This window comes from Oncorhynchus mykiss, chromosome 12, assembly GCF_057628025.1.
Source record: "Oncorhynchus mykiss isolate SJ-2025 chromosome 12, ASM5762802v1, whole genome shotgun sequence".
In the NCBI taxonomy this organism is placed as follows: Eukaryota; Metazoa; Chordata; class Actinopteri; order Salmoniformes; family Salmonidae; genus Oncorhynchus; species Oncorhynchus mykiss.
The window spans coordinates 17,446,360-17,467,816 of record NC_143033.1 but is presented as its reverse complement, the minus strand read 5'-3'; the positions used below and the strand labels follow the sequence as shown (position 1 = coordinate 17,467,816).

Below are 21,457 nucleotides of genomic sequence, written 5' to 3'. Positions count from 1 at the left end.
AATATCTGCTATAAAAATCTGCTAAACCGTAGCGCCCACGTTGGATTTATCGAACAAAAACTGTGTGTAAACAGCTTGACAGAAATGGTAGCAGAAAGTGAATGTTACATTTTTGTTGCACACCATTACACAAAATGGTACGCAGAATCATCTGGACATTTATCTTCTGCTACCATTTCTGTCAAGATGTCTAGCATACGTTCGATAAATACAACGTATGCACCACATAGAACGCACTGCAACTGCCTCAGCAACGCAATGCTGACGCAACGTTCCATTTGAAATTAATAAACACTATCGGTGTAAGAGGCGAAGCAGAGGGATAACTGTGACCAAAGCCTGTCTCCTCCAGCACGTGGTGTTTTGTCCGTTTTTTTTTCTCCGCTCAGCAAGCAATAACTTTTTGTATGGAGGTCAATTGAGTGTCGAATTGGGTTAAGAAAAAATGTAAAGGCTTATTTTCTATATTGGGCTAATTTGATAGAATAGAAGTTGCGTAATGCTTAGGTTGTTAGTGTCCTGTTATAAGTAGGACACGTGACATCCCTGAAAAAAACACTATATATCGGAGTTGTACCTGTTCTTTACAAGCATATCTGCCCTCTCATTGGCTAGAATGGTCCCATCTGACCTTGCCTGCTCCCGAGTCGATTGCCTTCCATTTTTTCAGACGTTTTTTTTTTCATTGTTAGAGTGACCACTTGAGCATCTGGTCAATATAATGGATCATCTGTGACGGACCAATACACTTTGATTTGATACTTTTTTCTCTCCCTCCCGGATACCGTTGAGTAATCAACAGATTACTACTTCCCTCTAGCGATAATGGTGAATATTGCGCCTTTCACTTTTCTGGATGCCATTACAAACCTTGCTTAAATTACACAACCAAGTGTCACACAGTGTTGCTGAAATGTCAATTTATATTTTCAGTAGGATAAAAGATAGAATTTGGCCCATGATTCACAGTTGACAATTACATGTTCAATCGTAAAGAGAAAGGATCTACACTTTTTATCTGATAGTGTTATTTGGCAGTCAGATTTACAAGAAACAGCCAGGTGATAAGAGTGGTTGTTTCCATCAGAACTGCAGTGGCTTGGGCTTCTCCCAGGGGAACTCGTCGCGGCCGAAGTGTCCATAGCAGGCAGTGGACTGGTAGATAGGCCGCTTCAGACCCAGCTCTCTGGAGAAGAGGGAATATGTTAACACATCAGAATGTGCCATAAATTAGCCTGCTGCATAAGATTCTCCACCTCTCTTTGGCATAATCGTTGTGATTCCCAAATGCCCCAACTTGACCCAAAGCAGAAGCAGCTCATCAGCAAGATCAATTAGACAAATAGCTTAGTATCTCAATTTGATAAAAAGCCACAGATCACAAGACAGTGATATTGTACTTACTTGACAATTACCCCAGGCCTGAGGTCAAAGTTGTTGTTGACGATCTGCAGCAGTTCATCCTCCTGCCTGGTGGACGTTCCATAGTGGAACACAGAGATGGACAGAGGGTGAGCCACACCGATGGCATACGAAACCTGGGACAGCAGAAACAGAAGATTCACACTCCCAAAAAAGATTAACAAGGTTTAAAAAAAAGTCACACACTATTCTTCTTATTCTTATTACTATACAGCCAGATATTGAATGCATAATTTAAGTACATACTTTTAACGATTTTGACTGACCTGAACCAAGGCTCTCCGGCAGAGCTTGGCTTTCACCAGAGACTTGGCCACCCAGCGGGCTGCATAGGCCCCAGAGCGGTCCACTTTAGAGTAGTCCTTTCCAGAGAAGGCCCCTCCACCATGCCCTCCCCACCCTCCATACGTGTCCACTATGATCTTACGACCTGTCAGTCCTGCATCACTCTGTCCAGAAGAGTACAAATACAAAACATAAAATACACACACCATGCATCTAATTGCCTGGGAGATGATTCATACATTGTAAAACCGGCACTCCTGCAAGGAAACACCTTATAACACTATATATGTATCCTTGAATTGATAAGAATCTATAAACAAAAGAAGTTACAGTATGTGTACATATCGACAAATTAGCATCTCCACATGTATAAACATTTACAAGCATTTAAACCATGTATAAGGCATTTTATTTGGTTAGGGAATTTATTTTAATTTTATTTAACTACCTTGGTTAGGGAATAATGGTGTATTATTTGAAAGCCCCATTCTTACCTGAGGTCCGCCCAGAAGGAACTTCCCACTTGGCAGCAGGTGGTAGATGGTCTTGTCGTCTAGGTAACGGGCAGGGATGACCTTCCGGACCACGCTGTCCATCAGGCTACGGCGTATCTCTTCCAGACTGACATCAGGGCTATGCTGCACAGAGATGACCACTGTATGGACACGCACCGGCTCCATGGCCCCACTGTTATCACGGTACTCCACTGTAACCTTGGAGACAGAGAGACAGTTCAAAGGTCAGTGTTTGGTCATAACTGACAAGAGGACAAGACAGAAGTTATCTGAATAAATATTTTTGAAGTTGTATGCAAAAATATTATGCAAAAAATATGAAAAAACATTTAATGATTCATGTTTAGTTGTATTAGTACAGCGGTTCCCAAACTAGGGGTCACAACTGATATGAAATAGCTAGGCCTGCTACGCTATGAACCACACACTATTGCAGAGACTTCGATTTCACCGGCCACAATTGATATGATGAAAACAATGTGTGGGGAGGCAGAGGCACAGAAACTCACATCAATACCTTTGTCAGATAACACTGTGAAACTAAGAATTTATGCTATAGCTGGCAATCAAGAGGAAAATGACTAAACCTAGCCTATTTGAGAAACTGAACAAACTGAATACAAGCGAAATACAAAAAAATGTGATAGATGAGTGACTGAATCAGCAAAATCTGTTTGACTGTGATCCTGGCTCAGTTGACATGCTGGTAAGTGAAATCAAACAGCTGATGGAGCTGTCATGTGACCAAATGCTGCAGACAACGCATTCCCCAGTCATTTTGGAGGAGTTTTGGTTCCTGACTCAAAAGGGAATACTGTGCCATCTCCCTTCAAGCATTAAAAAAAAAACTCATGGTACGCTAATTCAGTGCTCTCCTCTGCAATAAAAACAAATATCAATCATAGTTGGATGTGATAGGAGAGAGGAGGTATGCACTGTCGACCACGCCCCCTGACTTTGAGATGCTCCGACAAAACATGCATCAAGCACACCCATCTCATTAGTGGTCGTGAAATAAAATACATTATGTCAGACCCCTGTATTAGTATTTCATCTGATCTGAAACTCATTTCAAACCAATTTAATCTTGGGGATAAATATGCATCACCTCCATCTGTCTCCAATCCACTTGTATTTCTGTCGTTACATGATTTGTGCAGGATTGGGGACATTCACTAACTAGGTTCTACGTCACTCATTCTGATAGACTGGCCTCATCACTAGAGGGCTCACCTGAGTTTTAGAGTCCGGTCTGATCCAAGGACACTCCCCGTTGGCAGACAGCTCCTTCATCTTGTGGTTGAGTTTGTGGGCCAGTAAGATGGTGAGAGGCATACATTCCTCTGTCTCATCTGTAGCATAGCCAAACATCAGGCCCTGGCAGGACCACAGGCTAGATCATTAGACATTCACTTAAGCCAAGGCAGTGTGTGAATGCACGTGTGTGTAAATGGGTTGTTCCGTGAAATGAGTGCATTTTGTATCCCTTTGACATTTTAAGTAGGATTTGTGTACCAATATAGAATTTTAAGCCGGTTACTTTAAATTAAGTAACCTTTAAATTGTATTTTTCACCTTTATTTAACCAGGTAGGCCAGTTGAGAACAAGTTCTCATTTACAACTGCAACCTGGCCAAAATAAAGCAAATCAGTGCGACAAAAAACAGAGTGTTACACGTGGGATAAACAAAAGTACAGTCAATAACGCAATAGAAAAATCTATATACAGTGTGTGCAAATGGAGTTTGGAGGTCAGGCAATAAATAGGCCATAGTAGCGAAGTAATTACAATTTAGCAGATTAACACTGGAGTGATAGATATGCAGATGATGATGTGCCAGTAGAAATACTGCTGTGCAAAAGAGCAACAAAAAAAAGTAAATAAAAACTATAATATGGGGATGAAGGTAGGTAGTTGGATGGGCTATTACAGATGGACTGTGTACATCTGCAGCAATCGGTGAGCTGCTCTGATAGCTGATGCTTAAAGTTAGTGAGGGAGATATAAGTCTCCAACTTCAATGATTTTTTGCAATTCGTTCCAGTCATTGGCAGCAGAGAACTGGAAGGAAAGGCGGCCAAAGGAGGTGTTGGCTTTTGGGATGACCAGTGAGATATACCAGCTGGAGCGTGTGCTACGGGTGGCTGGTGTTATGGTGACCAGTGAGCCGAGATAAGGAGGAGCTTTACCTAGCAAAGACTTATATATTACCTGGAGCCAGTGGGTCTGGCGACGAATATGTAGCAAGGGCCAGCCGACGAGAGCATACAGGTCGCAGTGGTGGGTAGTATATGGGGCTTTGGTGACAAAATGGATGGCACTGTGATAGACTGTATCCAGTTCGCTGAGTAGTGTTGGAGGCTATTTTGTAAATGACATCGCCAAAGTCGAGGATCGGTAGGATAGTCTGTTTTACGAAGGTACGTTTGACAGCGTGAGTGAAGGATGCTTTGTTCCAAAATAGGAAGCTGATTCTAGATTTCGTTTTGGATTGGTGATGCTTAATATGAGTCTGGAAGAAGAATTTACAGTCTAGCCAGACACCTAGGAATTTGTAGTTGTCCACATATTCTAAGTCAGAACTGTCCAGAGTAGTGATGCTAGTCGGGCGGGCGGGTGCGAGCAGCGATCGGTTGAAGAGCATGCATTCAGTTTTACTAGCGTTTAAGAGCAGTTGGAGGCCACAGAAGGAGTGTTGTATGGCATCAAAGCTCGTTTGGAGTATACAGAAAGGTGTCGTCTGTGTAGAGGTGGATCAGAGAATCACCAGCAACAAGAGCGACATCATTGAAATATACAGAGAAAAGAGTCGGCCCGAGAATTGAACCCTGTGGTACCCCCATAGAGACTGCCAGAGGTCCGGAAAACAGGCCCTCCGATTTGACACACTGAACACTATCTGAGAAGTAGTTGGTGAACCAGGCGAAGCAGTCATTTGAGAAACCAAGGCTGTTGAGTCTGCCGATAAGAATGTGGTGATTGACAGAGTCGAAAGCCTTGGCCAGGTCGATGAAGATGACTGCACAGTACTGTATTTTATCGATGGCGGTTATGATATCGTTTAGTACCTTGAGCGTGGCTGAGGTGCACCCATGACCAGCTCGGAAACCGAATTGCACAGCGGAGAAGGTATGGTGGGATTTGAAATGGTCAGTGATCTGGTTGTTAACTTGGCTTTCGAAGACTTTAGAAAGGCAGGGCAGGATGGATATAGGTCTGTAACAGTTTGGGTCTAGAGTGTCACCCCCTTTGAAGAGGGGGATGACCGCGGCAGCTTTCCAATCTTTAGGAATCTCGGACGGTACGAAAGAGGTTGAACAGACTAGTAATAGGGGTTGCAACAATGGCGACGGATAATTTTAGAAAGAGAGGGTCCAGATTGTCTAGCCCAACTGATTTATACGGGTCCAGGTTTTGCAGCTCTTTCAGAACATCTTCTATTAGTACTATATGGTATGAATAAAGACTTGCTAAATTGCCAAAATTCAGCATTTTGACAAGCCCATTTGTGCACCCTCTGACTTCTAAGATTTTAACCCACATCACCAAGATTTCACTGAGTTTTCACCATCATTGTAAAGCTAGTTATCTTGCTGCTTTGAGAAAGTCCTTTCTGAATATTATTTATTTTATGTGATTAGTAATTCACATACGTTTGTCCCTCATTTTAAGGTCAAACCTGTTACGTGAACTGAACTCTCATTTTAATAAGGTGAAACTATCCCTTTTTTCTAAAGAAACATTGAACATCTAATAGTCAAATCATAGAGTAAAACCAGGTGAGCTGGTTCTACTCTTTTATCTCGTTTTCTGGTGTTTTGTGGTGGAAAACTGAGAGGGTTGGTAGAGAATAACATGTTAACCCTGTTACCCATAGATAGACTAGAATGTTTTTAACAAAAAAAAATTTGGGGTGAAGCTTGGATTTAACTACCACACCGTGTTGCACACATAAAGCTGACAATTGGAGGTTGACGTTTATTGTTACAAGTCTTGTCCTGGAGGCAGAACTGAGCAAATTGGATAGGCCAGCTGCAAAGTCAAAATTGGGTGCATTGTAAAAATATCTGAATATATATATTTTTTTAACTAACTTTTGTAACTTTTTTTAGTCTTATTTTAAGGTTAGGCATTAGGGTGAGCAGTGTGGTTCATGTTGGGTGCCAGCTAGTGACCACTGCAGAGTTGCCAGATTCATAATGAAAAACGCTATCTTCCTTCCATTCCCCGTCACAAGGGGATTTTTGTCCGATTTAAGATAAAATCAACCCTCTTACATTCAACCATGTTACTTTATTTGGCACTTAATATAGTTTTTTAATTTAACCTCTTGAGATGGGAAAAAGTTTTTAGTTTTTTTTATGAAGTTGAAAATGTGTCTCTATGACAATGTTAAAATTTGTTGAAATCAAACATTTTATTTACAAAGTTACATTTCTCAATTGGTGGAACTGTAATTTAAAGTGTACCTGATCTCCGGCTCCGATGTCATCCTGATCCTTGCCTTCAAACACACATACTGATATCTCCTCTGCCTGGGGCTCTAGGGCCACCAGCACGTTACACGTCTTATAGTCAAACCCTGTAGAAAGACAGTTACAGGGCCTTCAGAAAGTATTCAAACCCCTTGACTTATTCCACATTGTTGTTACAGCCTGAAATTGACTAAATAGTTTTTATCCTACCACTCACGCAGCTACACACAATACAAAGTGCTATGTTTTTAGACATTTTTGCAAATGCATTGAAAATTAAAAACAGAAATATCTCTTTTAGTGTCTTCGAAAATGATTCAGACCGCTTGAATTTTTCAAACTTTAAGTTATAGCCTTATTCTAAAATAGATTAAATAAAGTAAAAAAGGAGCACGTGATGACGCAGAGCTGAGCAGACGTTGACAATCCGAGCTCTTCAAAGTTATTCTATTATTACCTAAATAACGTTGAAACAATATTCTAACATCGGCTGATAAATTGTCAAGTACTTACCTTCCCAAAGAGGCATGGATCTCCGACCGAGAGGCAAGAAGGATGACCAAAACGTTGTTGATTCCCAAGATAACGATAACGCTACAGCTAGCCAGATTAGCATTAGCCCTCATAACTCAGACGATAGTTCCAGACTGTTGCTCTCGGCAAGCTCGCATGCTGGCTACTCTCCTCCGGGAAATTCAGGATGGTAACAAAGGTCTTTCTATGAAAATTGACAAGAAAATCGGCTGAACTCCATTCTTCCATTGACAACCTGAAATCCTCCATGAATGATCTCCTTTTGAGAACGACTGAGGCAGGGTTGCGCATTAGCACAGTTGAAGACACCATCGCTCGACATGACCAGGTTCTGATACAACTGCAGAAGGACAATGCCTACCTCAAAAACAAGGTAGACCAGATGGAGAACCAGAGCAGACGTAGTAATATCCGTGTGGTGGGATTGAAAGAGGACAGCGAGGGCCGTGACCCGGTCCGTTTACTCACTCAATGGATCCCGGATGTCCTAGGCATAATCAACTTCACCAAGCCGCTGGAAATCGAACGCGCCCACAGAACATCAGCGCAGAAACCCCGGCCCGATGAGCCCCTATGGGCCGTCCTGAACAGGTTCCTTCGTTTCCAAGACAGAGAGAAGATACTGCAACTCGCAAGAGCCAAAGGGGACATCACCATTGATGGCAAGAGGGTCAGCCTTTTCCCGGATATGAGCGCAGATCTTGCCAGACGCAAGCAGTTCAGACCTGCCGCCAAAGCACTGAAGGAGAAGAACATCACAACATCCACCCTGTGCGGATGAAAGTTCCATTCAAAGGCTGAAGGCATCTCTTCAACACACCGGGAGAAGTGTTCACTTTTCTCAAAGAACTGAACCGCGTCTGAACCAGGACGGTCTCTCTGGGGGATAAGATGTAGTTTGTTTGTTTTCTCTTATGAACTGCTGATATCTTCTTGGAATTTGGATCCGTTTACCCCGATATCCGGTCGCTATAATTGATTTGTACATTTTCAACTAACCGTTTTTTTCCCGGGGTGTTCTATTACATTTACAGGAGAGTATATTTTGGTTTAGTCAATATCCACTGGGCGAAGCAAATAAGTGGGCTCAGGCCCACTGCTTTCCCCCCAATTTATGTTTTTCTTCCGAAAAGAGACTCAAGCAGCCCTTACCGTGGGCAGTAAATGTTCAGCCATAAATGTCTATTCACAACGTTTGTTTTCAACTTAGAGAGCTCGCAGGTTTTAGTTTACGCCAAGGTTTAGCTAGTAAGAGCAAGATGGAAAGCGAGCAGCAACGTATCTCTACAAGTGTATTCATGTTTGATTGTTGTTTTAGTCTGACAATCGGGGTGGGCGGGATTTTTTTTCCTTTCTTTTTTTTTCTATTGTTGTTTCCGTCCTAAAGAGACACATAGGTCAATTCTGTGTTCAAACCAAAGTTGACACATTTCCTAACTATTTACACGAGAGATTTCCATTCGGTTACATATTTGAAACCCAACCTATGCTTAATCCACTAAAATATGTTACATTCAACGTAAAAGTTCTTAACAGCCCGATTAAAAGGAAAAGAGTCTATACACACCTTAAGAAATAAAAGTCTGACATTGTGTTTTTACAAAAAACACATCTTACAGCCAGTGAACACAAGAAATTGAAGAGGGAATGGGTAGGACAAGTTTTTGCATCCTCTTTTAACTCCAAAGCAAGAGGAACTGCAATTTTGATAAGTAGACACATCCCCTTCTGCGTCAACAACACCACCTCAGATCCCTCGGGCAGGTTTGCTTTGGTGCAGGGGCATATGTTCTCAGAGTCTTGGACCCTATTGAATATTTATGCTCCTAACTTCGATGACCATATGTCATAGAATGTCTTCCTTCAGGTCGCTCAAGCACCACCAGGATGGCTACTGGTTGGAGGAGATATTAATTTTTGTTTAGATACAGTTCTTGATAGGTCCTTTGATAAACCCTCACTTCTTACCAAAGCCGGCAAGCTCACCATGTCATTCATGAAAGATCTCAATTTGCTAGACATCTGGAGACAGATGCACCCACAGGATAGGGACTACTCTTTTTATTCACACCCACACGCATAGATAACTTTTTACTATCGACCCAACTATTTCATAGTGTTAGATATCAAGTATCTCCCCAGATTGCTTAGTGACCATTCTTTGAATCTGAAATCTCAGAGCTATAGAAAACCTACCAATGAGGCCCGACTAAAGATCTATACAGGCTTTTGGTAAATAAAAAACTGAAATATAATATGTAATATTATATATATAATATGAACACATATCAAGCTGAGAGGGCCATCACTAAATCAAAACAGTGTTATTACGAGCTTGGAGAGAAAGCTCACAAAGTATTGGCATGGGAACTGAAAGCAGAGGAAAATAAGAGGACAATTAATGCTATAGAAACTCTTACTAATGAGATATCTTTCGACCCTACTGAAATTAATAATACTTTTAAGAAATACTATGAAGACCTCTGTTGATGGAATTTATAGGTTTAAATGAATGATTAGAATACTCCACCCTGAAACCATATAATTGTATGAAATTGATTAGAATCATAAATAATCAATGATGGGTGTAGTTTTAGTCAGTAAAACAATATGTCTGTACAAATATGTCTCTACAGTATCTTAAACACAGACTGTAGTAGCAGAATTCGGTGCCGACCTGGCTAGGGCCTCAGAGATTGGGTAAAGAACGGGAAGTACTTCCCACGGTCTCCCTATCTTGAGGGAGAACGGGGAGTGATTCTCACGGCCTCCCCTAAACTTTGTCGGCTGGGTAGAAGGACAGTGTGTGCATAGGATACCTAATGTTTGTGTGAAGTATGTGCGCCGCTATAAAATGGATGTCTTTGTATTGTGGACTTCAGAACGTTCTCGTGAATAAACATTTGACTATTGTAGGCTGGGCCTCTGTCTGTTTTCATTTCAACCAGTATCTTACAAATACTGGGTTACAGACTGAGAAGTTAATTGAAGTTCAGTTTATGAACATTGAGAACAAAATTCTCTTAACAACCTCTACACTTCCCAATCAAGCGATGATCAACCTCCCATGCCTGTCAGAGGAAGACAGAGAGCGCCTGAGTGAACACTTCTCAGTTCCTGAATTGTCGGAGGCCATTAAATCCTTAACTTCTAATAAATCTCCTGGGGAGGATGGCTTCCCTCCAGAGTTCTATAAAGAATTTAGGGAGCTGTTGGTCCCCTACCTTATGGAGGTGCTTAAAAAAGCCAGGGAAGACAACTGCTTTCCAGAGTCTCTCTCTCAAGCAGTGATTACTGTAATCCACAAGAAAGGGAAAAACCCGCGAAAGTGGGCCTCCTATAGACCAATCTCTCTCCTTAACACAGATTGTAAACTGGTCACCAAGACCTGGTCACCCAATGGTCACTCTGACAGAGCTTGAGAGCTCCTCTGTGGAGATGGGAGAACCTTCCAAAAGGACAACCATCTCTGCAACACTCCACCAAATCAGGCCTTTATGGTAGAGTAGCCAGACGGAAGCCACTCCTCAGCAAAAGGCACATGAAACAAAGATAAATTACAAAGAATGATAGTAAAAAGGCAAACTCAGCTCCATTCATTGAATCAGATGGTTCATTCATCACAAAACCAACTGATATTTCCAACTACTTTAATGATTTTTTTCATTGGCAAGATTAGCAAATTTAGGCATGCCATGCCAGCAACAAATGATGACACTTACACATCCAGAGAGATATCTATCTGACCAAATTATGAAAGACAAGCATTGTAATTTTGCTTCTATAAAGTGAGTCTGGAAGAGGTGAGAAAATTATTGGTGTCTATCAACAATGACAAGCCACTGGGGTCTGACAACTTGAATGGAAAATTACTGGGGATAATAGCGGACGATATTGCCACTCATATTTGACATTTTTGATTTAAGCCTACTAGAATGTGTGTACCCCCAGGCTTGGAGAGAAGCAAAAGTAATTCCACAACCAAAGAATAGTAAAGCCCCCTTTACTGGCTCAAATAGCCGACCAATCAGCCCGTTACCAACCCTTAGTAAACTTTTGGAAAAAATTGTGTTTTAAAAATGCTATTTTACAGTGAACAAATTGACAAACTTTCACCATGCTTATAGGGAAGGACATTCAACAAGCACAGCACTGATGATTGGCTTAGAGAAATTGATGATACAATTGTGGGGGCTGTTTTGTTAGACTTCAGTGCGGCTTTTGACATTATTGATCATAGTCTGCTGGAAAAACTTGTGTGTTATGGCTTTACACCCCCTGCTATATTGTGGATAAAGAGTTACCAGTCTAACAGAACACAGTGGGCCTTTCCAACATAATCCAGGTAGAATCAGGAATTCCCCAGGGCAGCTGTCTAGGCCCATTACTTTTTTCAATCTTTACTAATGACATGCCACTGACTTTCAGTAAACTACTGCAATTGGCTCAGAACAGGGCAGCACGGCTGGCCCTTGGATATACACAGAGAGCAAATATTAATAACATGCATGTCAATCTCTCCTGGCTCAAAGTGGAGGAGCGATTGACTTCATCACTACTTGTTTTTATGAGAGACATTGACATGGCACCGAGCTGTCTGTTTAAACTGCTGGCGCACAGCTCGGACAGCCATGCATACCCCACAAGACATGCCACAAGTGGTCTCTTCAGTCACCAAGTCCAGAACAGACTATGGGAGGTGCACAATACTACATAGAGCCATCACTACATGAAACTCCATTTCACATCAAGTAACTGATGCAAGCAGTAAAATTTGATTTAAAATATAAAAATGCACCTTACGGACAGTGGTGGAAACAGTAACCAACTGTCATACTTGAGTAAAAGTAAAGATGCCTTAATAGAAAATGACTCAAGTAAAGGTCACCCAGTAAAATTCTAATTGAGAAAAAGTCTTAAAGTATTTGGTTTCAAATATACTTAAGTATCAAAAGTAAAAGCATGAATAATTTCAAATTCCTTATATTAAGCAAACCAGATGGCACCATTTTCTTGTTTTTTTATTTACGGACAGCCACGGGCAAACTCCAACATTCAGACATCATTTACAAACAAATCATGTGTGTTTCATGAGTCTGCCAGATCAGAGGCAGTAGGGAGGACCAGGGATGTTCTCTTGATAAGTGTGTGAATTGGACTATTTTTCTGTCCTGGTAAGCCTTCAAAATGTAACACGTACTTTTGGGTGTCAAGGAAAATGTATGGAGTAAAAGGTACAGTATTTTCTTAAGGAATGCAGTTAAGTAAAAGTAGTCAAACATAAATAATAAAGTACAGATAACCCAAAAAATGACTTAAGTAGTACTTTTACACCACTGCTTATAGAACAGCGTGGACTGTGAAGCAACACAAACATAGGCACATACACATGCATACGCACACACGATAACATGGATTTAGTACTGTAGATATGTGGTAGTGGTGGAGTAGGGGCCTGAGGGAATACAGTGTGTTGTGAAATCTGTGAATGTATTGTTATGTTTTTAAAATTGCATCAGTTTTTTCCTGTCACAGCCATTAAAATCCAACTGCATTAACTTCTTGGTGACAGGGGGGCAGTATTGAGTAGCTTGGATGAATAAGGTGCCCAAACTGCCTGCTATTCTGTCAGATGCTAATTTATGCATATTATTAACCTCTCTGAACCACCCATACAGAATCCGGGATAATTGTCATCAGCAACGCTGAATAGCATAGCGCCATAGTCAAATAATATTACTAGAAAATATTCATATTCATGAAATCACAAGTGCAATATTGCGAAACACAGCTTAGCCTTTTGTTAATCCACCTGTTGTCTCAGATTTTGAAATTATGCTTTACAGCGAAAGCAATACAAGTGTTTGTGTAAGTTTATTGATCGCTCGACAAAACAATAAGAACACTTAGCATCAGGTAACTTGGTCACGAAAATCAGAAAAGCAATCAAATTAATTGTTTACCTTTGATGATCTTCAGATGTTTTCACTCACGAGACTCCCAGTTAGACAACAAATGTTCCTATTGTACCATAAAGATATTTTTTATATCCAAATACCTCCGTTAGTTTGGTGTGTTATGCTCAGGAATCCACCGGAAAGAGCGGTCACGACAACGCAGACAAAAATTCCAAATTATATCCATAATGTCCACAGAAAAATGTCAAATGTTTTTTATAATCAATCCCCAGGGTGTTTTTCAAATATCTATTCGATAATATATCAACCGGGACAGTTGGCTTTTCACTAGGACCGGGAGTAACAATGGCCACCTTTCTCTTTTGCGCACAAATCACTCTGAAAGCCCTCACCTATCCACTTACGCAATGTGGTCGTTCACGCTCATTCTTCAATATAAAAGCCTGAAACTATGTCTAAAGGCTGTTGACACCTTAGGGAAGCCATAGAAAAATGATATCCCTTTAAATGGGCAATAGGGATGCTTAAGAACAGAGAGGTTTCAAAAACAGGGGCACTTCCTGATTGGATTTTCCTCAGGTTTTAGCTTGCAATATCAGTTCTGTTTAACTCACAGACAAAATTTGGACAGTTTGAAACTTTAGAGTGTTTTCTATCCTAATCTGTCAATTATATGCATATTCTAGCATCTGGTCCTGAGAAATAGGCCGTTTACTTTGGGAACGTTATTTTTCCAAACATAAAAATAGTGCCTCTTAGCTTCAAGAGGTTATTAACCTCTCTGGGATATGTGGGACGGTAGCGTCCCACCTCGCCAACAGCCAGTGAAAGTGCAGGGCGCCAAATTCAAAACAACAAACATCTAATTAAAATTCCTCAAGCATACAAGTATTTTACACCGTTTTAGAGATAAAATTCTCATTAATCCAGCCACAGTGTCTGATTTTTAAAATGCTTTACAGCGAAAGCACCACGATTATGTTCAGTCACCACCAACTCACAGAAAAACACCAAACAGCCATTTTTCCAGCCAAAGAGAGGAGTCACAAAAAGCACAAATAGAGATAAAATTAGTCACTAACCTTTGATGATCTTCATCAGATGACGCTCATGTTACACAATACATGTATGTTTTGTTTGATAAAGTGCATATTTATATCAAAAAAACTCATTTTATATTGGCGCGTTACGTTCAGTAGTTCTAAAACATGCGGTGATTGTGCAGAGAGCCACATCTATTTACAGAAATACTCATTATAAATGTTGATGAAAATACAAGTGTTATACATGGAATTAGATATACTTCTCCTTAATGCAACTGCTGTGTCAGATTTAAGAAAATGGAAAAAGCAAACCATGCAATAATCTGAGTACAGCTTTCAGACAACAAACCAGCCAAAAAGATATCCGCCATATTGTGTTGTCAACATTAGTCGGAAACTTTTTTTTCCTTTTTTGGGAGGGAATTTTACCCCCTTTTCTCCCCAATTTCGTGGTAACCAATTGTTAGTAGTTACTATCTTGTCTCATCGCCACAACTCTTCCGTACGGGCTCGGGAGAGACGAAGGTCGAAAGCCATGCGTCCTCCGAAACACAAATCAACCAAGTCGCACTGCTTAAAAAAGCACACATCCAACCCGGAAGCCAGCCGCACCAATGTGTCGGAGGAAACGCCGTGCACCTGGCGACCTGGTTAGCGTGCACTGCGCCCGGCCCGCCACAGGAGTCACTAGTGCGCGATGAGACAAGAATATCCCTGCCGGCCAAACCCTTTCTCACCCGGAATATGCTAGGCCAATTGTGCGTCGCCCCACGGACCTCCCGGTCACGGCCGGCTGCGACAGATATTCACTTACCTTTGATGATCTTCATCAGAATGCACTCCCAGGAATCCCAGTTCCACGATAAATGTTTGATTTGTTCGATAATGTCCATAATTTATGTCCAAATAGCTTATTTTGTTAGCACGTTTGGTAAACAAATCCAAACAAGCGTTCAGGTCCAGCTGAACGTCGGACGAAAAGTTCAAGAAGTTATATTACAGCCCGTAGAAACTTGTCTAACTAAGTATAGAATAAATCTTTAGGATGTTATTATCATAAATGTTCAATAATGTTCCAACTGGAGAATTCCTATGTCTGTAGAAAAGCAATGGAACAAGAGCCAACTCTCGTGACCACGCATCAGACTGTGGCACTCTGCCAGACACCTGGCTCAATCAGCTCTCATTCGCCCCCACTTCATAGTAGAAGCCTGAAACAGCGTTCTGAAGACTTGACATCTAGTGGAAGCCTTAGGAAGTGCAATATGACCCCATTTACACTGTATATTGGAATGACAAAGAGTTGAAAAACTACAACCTCAGATTTCCCGATATCTGGTTGGATTTTTCTCAGGGTTTTGCCTACCATATGAGTCCTGTTATACTCACAGACATCATTCAAACAGTTTTAGAAACTTCAGAGTTTTCTATCCAATACTATTAAAGTCACCATTGGCCTCATGGTGAAATCACTGAGTGGTTTCCTTTTTCTCCGGCAACTGAGTTAGGAACTATGCCTGTATCTTTGTAGTGAGTAGGTGTGTTGATACACCATCCAAAGTGTAATTAATAACTTCACCATGCTCAAATGGATATTTAATGTCTGCTTTTTGTATTGTCACCCATCTCGACTGAGGGACCTTACAGATAATTGTATGAGTGGAGTACAGAGATGTCAATGAAAAATCATGTTAAACTCTATTATTGAACACACAGTGAGTCCATGCAACTTATTCTGTGACTTGTTAAACACATTTTTACTCCTGAAATAATTTAGGCTTGCTCATTTTTTATGAATTTGTTAAATTATTAAATCAGAATTCCACTTTGTCGTTATGAGGTATTATGTGTAGGCCAGTGACACTTGTTTTTCAATTTAAATTCAGGTTGTAACAACAAAATGTGGAAAAAGTCAAGGGGTGCGAGTACTTTCTGAAGACACTGTATACAGTTACACGTCAGTAATAACCTGTAGAAACAGACAGCGGCAAGCTCATATTTTCACATACAAAGGAGTCTTGCAGCGACTTGTGAACATCTGGCAAACAATCCTTGTGCAAATTTGCTGTAAACTCCTTATGAATATGCTAATGTTACATTTTTTTAGTTACTTTGTGTTTTAACATTGAAATGCCATATCTACACGAACCAATTCATATATAACTTGGAATTATCTTGCTTCTCACCGAAAACTAAACATACAAAATGTACTAAACATTCAATGTCTTAACAGAACAAAATAAATCCAACACAACTTCAAATCATCAGCATGCTAATTAAGAAAAAAGCAAAGACTGAATATTTCCCAAATAAATTGTTTATTTAATATTTTTATGTAGCAACAACATTTCCATGAGAAATATGTGAACACTATGAGGATGTTGAACTTAGGATGTTTAGAGGGGAAACTACAGAATTTACATGAGCCAAGTGATAACGGAGCAATTAGCCATTAACCAATTGAAGCTTAAAAGAGATGAGAATGTGAATTAAAACTAAAAATCTAACTTGGTTCAGAACTATAGCCTTTTTGAGTGAACTTTGTAGATGGCAGCCCTGTGGAAGTACGTCGTCCAAAGATTTTTGAATACATGCACTGAAACAATCAGAAAACAAAAACAACATTATGGTTACTGAAAGCATTTTCTATTTTGGCATCTTAAAAAAGGTACTACGTGGCTAATGGTCGGGTTTGGCTTTGGAAAAATGGGGTCAGCTGTTACAAAGTTACCTTGATGTTGCTATGCTTCTCACTGAAACTGGCATTATACAGTTGAAGTCAGAAGTTTACATACACCTTAGCCAAATACATTTAAACTCAGTTTTTCACAATTCCTGACATGTAATCCTAGTAAAGATTCGCTGTCTTAGGTCAGTTAGGATCACCACTTAATTTTAAGAATATGAAATGTCAGAAAAATAGTAGAGAGAATGATTTATTTCAGCTTTAATTCATTTCATCACATTCCCTGTGGGTCAGAAGTTTACATACACTCAATTAGTATTTGGTAGCAATGCCTTTAAATTGTTTAACTTGGGTCAAACTTTTCAGGTAAGCCTCCCCCTTTTCCTTCAAACATAATGATGGTCATTATTGCCAAACAGTTCTATTTTGTTTCATCAGACCAGAGGACATTTCTCTAACAAGTACGATCTTTGTCCCTATGTGCAGTTCCAAACCGTAGTCTGGCTTTTTTATGGCAGTTTTGGAGCAGTGGCATCTTCCTTGTGAGAGGCCTTTCAGGTTGTCGATTTCGGACTCGTTTGACTGTGTATATAGATACTTTTGTACACGTTTCCTCCAGCATCTTCACAAGGTCCTTTGATGTTGTTCTGGGATTGATTTGCACTTTTTCCAACAATGTACGTTCATCTCTAGGAGACAGAAAGCATCTCCTTCCTGAGCGGTATGACGGCTGCGTGGTCCCATTGTGTTTATACTTGAGTACTATTGTTTGTACAGATGAACGTGGTACCTTCAGGCGTTTGGACATTTCTCCCAAGGATGAACCAGACTTGTGGAGGTTTACAATTTTTTTCTGAGGTCTTGGCTGATTTCTTTTGATTTTCCCATGATGTCAAGCAAAGGAGGCACTGAGTCTGAAAGGTAGGCCTTGAAATTCATCCACAGGTACACCTACAATTGGCTCAAATGATGTCAATTAGCCTATCAGAAGCTTCTAGAGCCATGACATCATTATAAGTGAAATAATCGGTCTGTAAACAATTGTTGGAAAAATGACTTGTGTCATGCACAAAGTAGAACCAACTTGCCAAAACTATAGTTTGTTAACAAGAAATGTATGGAGTGGTTGAAAAACGAGTTTTAATGACTCCAACCTAAGTGTATGCAAACCTCTGACTTCAACTGTATATACAGTATTTTTCAGCAAGGAAACAATGTTTCTGCCAGTTATAAATATATAAAAACAAATGATGTAGCTAGCATAAACTGGGACATAGATTTAGTAGGCCTAACTTCAAGTGAATGTATAGCAAACTATTCAGAGAGCAGGGATTCCCCAACCCCCCACTCCCCCTTTTAACGTTTGAGAAATGTCATGTTTTGACACCCATTTCCTGCAATTCCATTTAATAATAATAACAATAAAGAAAGAAAATCTACACACAATCTCCCCAAATGAAATGTTATTCCACCAAATATTTTTTATTATGATAATTTATATGAACTCTCAATTTAATTATACATATTTTCTAACATAGTGAATAAAATCTACATTTTATTAGTCACATGCGCCGAATACAACAGGTGTGAAACGCTTACTTACAAGCCCCTAAACAACAATGCAGTACAAAAAATATGGATAAGAATAAGAAATAAAAGTAACAAGTAATTAAAGAGCAGCAGTAAAATAACAATAGCGAGACTACATACAGGGTGGTACCAGTACAGAGTCAATGTGCGGCACAAGTTAGTTGAGGTAATATGTACATGTAGGTAAATTTATTAAAGCGACTAAGCATAGATAACAACAGAGAGTAGCAGCGGAGTAAAAGAGGAGAGGCGGGGCAATGCAAATGGTCTGTGTAGCCATTTGATTAGATGTTCAGGAGTCTTATGGCTTGGGGGTAGAAGCTGTTGAGAAGCCTCTTGGACCTAGACTTGGCGCTCCGGTAGTGCTTGCCATGCGGTAGCAGAGAGAACAGTCTATGACTAGGGTGGCTGGAGTCTGACAATTTTTAGGGCCTTCCTCTGACACTGCCTGGTATAGAGGTCCTGGATGGCAGGAAGCTTGGCCCCAGTGATGTACTGGGTCGTTCGCACTACCCTCAGTAGTGCCTTGCGGTCGAAGGCTGAGCAGTTGCCATACCAGGCAGTGATGCATCCCATCAGGATGCTCTCGATGGTGCAGCTGTAGACCCTTTTGAGGATCTGAGGACCCATGCCAAATCTTTTCAGTCTACTAAGGGGGAATAGGTTGTCGTGCCCTCTTCATGACTGTCTTGGTGTGCTTGGACCATGATAGCTTGTTGGTGATGTGGATACCAAGGAACTTTAAGCTCTTAACCTGCTCCACTGCAGCCCCGTCAATGAGAATGGGGGTGTGCGCTCGGTCTTCTTTTTCCTGTAGTCCACAATCATCTCCTTTGTCTTGATCATGTTGAGGGAGAGGTTGTTGTCCTGGCACCACATGGCCAGGTCTATGACCTCCTCCCTACAGGCTGTCTCATCATTGTCGGTGATTAGGCCTACCACTGTTGTGTCATAGGCTAATTTAATGATGGTGTTGGAGTCGTGCCTGGCCGTGCAGTCATGAGTGAAGAGGGAGTACAGAAGGGGACTGAGCACGCACCCCTGAGGGGACCCTGTGTTGAGAAGCAGTGTGGCAGATGTGTTGTTGCCTACCCTTACCACCTGGGGGTGGCCCGCCAGGAAGTCCGGGATCCAGTTGCAAAGGGAGGTGTTTAGTCCCAGGGTCCTTAGATTATTGATGAGCTTTGAGGGCACTATGGTGTTGAACACTGAGCTCTAGTCAATGAATATAATTCTCACATTGGTGTTCCTTTTGTCCAGGTGGGAAGGGCAGTGTGGAGTGCAATAGAGATCACATCATCTGTGGATCTGTTGGGACAGTATGCAAATTGGAGAGGGTCTAAGATTTCTGGGATAATGGTGTTGCTGTGAGCCATGATCAGCCTTTCAAAGCACTTCATGGCTACAGACGTGAATGCTAGTCATTTAGGCTGGTTACCTTAGTGATTTTGGGCACAGGCACTATGGTGGTCTGCTTAAAACATGTTGATATTACAGACTCGGACATGGAGAGGCTGAAAATGTCAGTGAAGACACTTGCTAGTTGGTCAGCACAGGCTCACAGTACACGTCCCTGGTAATCCGTCTGGCCCTGCGGACTTGTGAATGTTGACCTGTTTAAAAGGTCTCACATCGGTTGTGGAGAGTGTCATCACACAGTCTTCCGGAACAGCTGGTGCTCTCATGCATGTTTCAGTGTTATTTGCCCTGAAGCGAGAATAGAAGTAGTTTAGCTCATCTGGTAGGCTTGTGTCACTGGACAGCTCTTGGCTGTGCTTCCCTTTGTAGTCTGTCATGGTTTGCAAGCCCTGCCACATCCGACGAGCGTCAGAGCCGGTGTAGTACGATTCAATCGTAGTCCTGTATTGACGCCTTGCCTGTCTGATGGTTCATCAGAGGGCATAGCAGGATTTCTTATAAGCTTCTGGGTTAGAGTACCGCTCCTTCAAAGCGGCAGCTCTAGCCTTTAGATCAGTGTGGATGTTGCCTGTAATCCATGGCTTCTGGTTGGGGTATGTACGTACGGTCACTGTGGGGATGACGTCATTGGCTTCTACAGCCAATGACTGATGTGGTGTACTCCTCAATGCCATCAGAAAAATCCCGGAACATATTCCAGTCTGTGCTAACAAAACATTTCTGTAGCTTAGCATCTGCTTCATCTGACCACTTTTTTATTGATCTTGTCACTGGTGCTTCCTGCTTTAAATTTTTGCTTGTAAGCAGAAATCAGGAGGATAGAATTATGGTCAGATTTGCCAAATGGAGGGCAAGGGAGAGCTTTGTATGGGTCTCTGTCTGTGGAGTACAGGTCGTCCAGAGTTTTTTTCCCCCCTCTGGTTGCACATTTAACATGCTGATAGAAATTTGGTAAAATGGATTTAAGTTTCCCTGCATTAAAGTCCCCAGCTACTAGGAGGGCCTTGTTCTTGTTTGCTTATGGCAGAATACAGCTCATGCAACACTGTCTTAGTGGTATGTAAACAGCTACGAAAAATACATATTGAAACTCTCTAGGTAGATAGAGTATCTCATAAGCTATAGACCGCACTACCTAAGGCGAGCAATAGCTTGAGACTTACTTAGATATTGTGCACCAGCTGTTATTTACAAAAATACATTGTCCGCCACCTCTTGGCTTACCAGATACTGCTGTTCTATCTACAGTGTTTAACCAGCCAGCTGTATGTTGATAGTGTCGTCGTTCAGCAACAACTCTGTGAAGCATAAGATATGTCCCGTTGGTAGTTTAATCTTCCCACGTAGGTCATAGATTTTATTCTTCAAAGATTGCACGTTTGCTAGCAGAATGGAAGGAAGTGAGGGTTTATTCGATCACCTATGAATTTTCAGAAGGCCGCCTGCCCTCTGGCCCCTTTCTCTTTCTCCTCTTCACGCAAATCACCGGGATCTGGGCCTGTTCCCGAGAAAGCAGTATATAATTCGAGTCGGCCTCATCAGACTCGTTAAAGGAAAAAAAGGATTCTG

General features: G+C 41.2%; 1 protein-coding gene across 7 annotated transcripts in view; it reads right to left on the bottom strand.

The window, feature by feature from the left end:
- Positions 1 to 905: 905 nt before the first annotated feature.
- The window catches only part of mat2al (methionine adenosyltransferase II, alpha-like), a 42,549-nt gene continuing 21,997 nt past the window's right edge, over positions 906 to 21,457 (bottom strand). For all 7 annotated transcript variants that reach the window (XM_021622795.3, XM_090191852.1, XM_090191851.1 and 4 more), the window contains 6 exons: positions 6,693 to 6,805; positions 3,456 to 3,599; positions 2,202 to 2,420; positions 1,689 to 1,871; positions 1,405 to 1,538; positions 906 to 1,186 (listed from right to left, as the gene is read on the bottom strand). In XM_021622795.3, the coding sequence (XP_021478470.1) occupies positions 1,084 to 1,186; positions 1,405 to 1,538; positions 1,689 to 1,871; positions 2,202 to 2,420; positions 3,456 to 3,599; positions 6,693 to 6,805 (896 nt within the window). In that variant the 3' untranslated portion in view covers positions 906 to 1,083. The remainder of the gene's footprint in view (positions 1,187 to 1,404; positions 1,539 to 1,688; positions 1,872 to 2,201; positions 2,421 to 3,455; positions 3,600 to 6,692; positions 6,806 to 21,457) is intronic.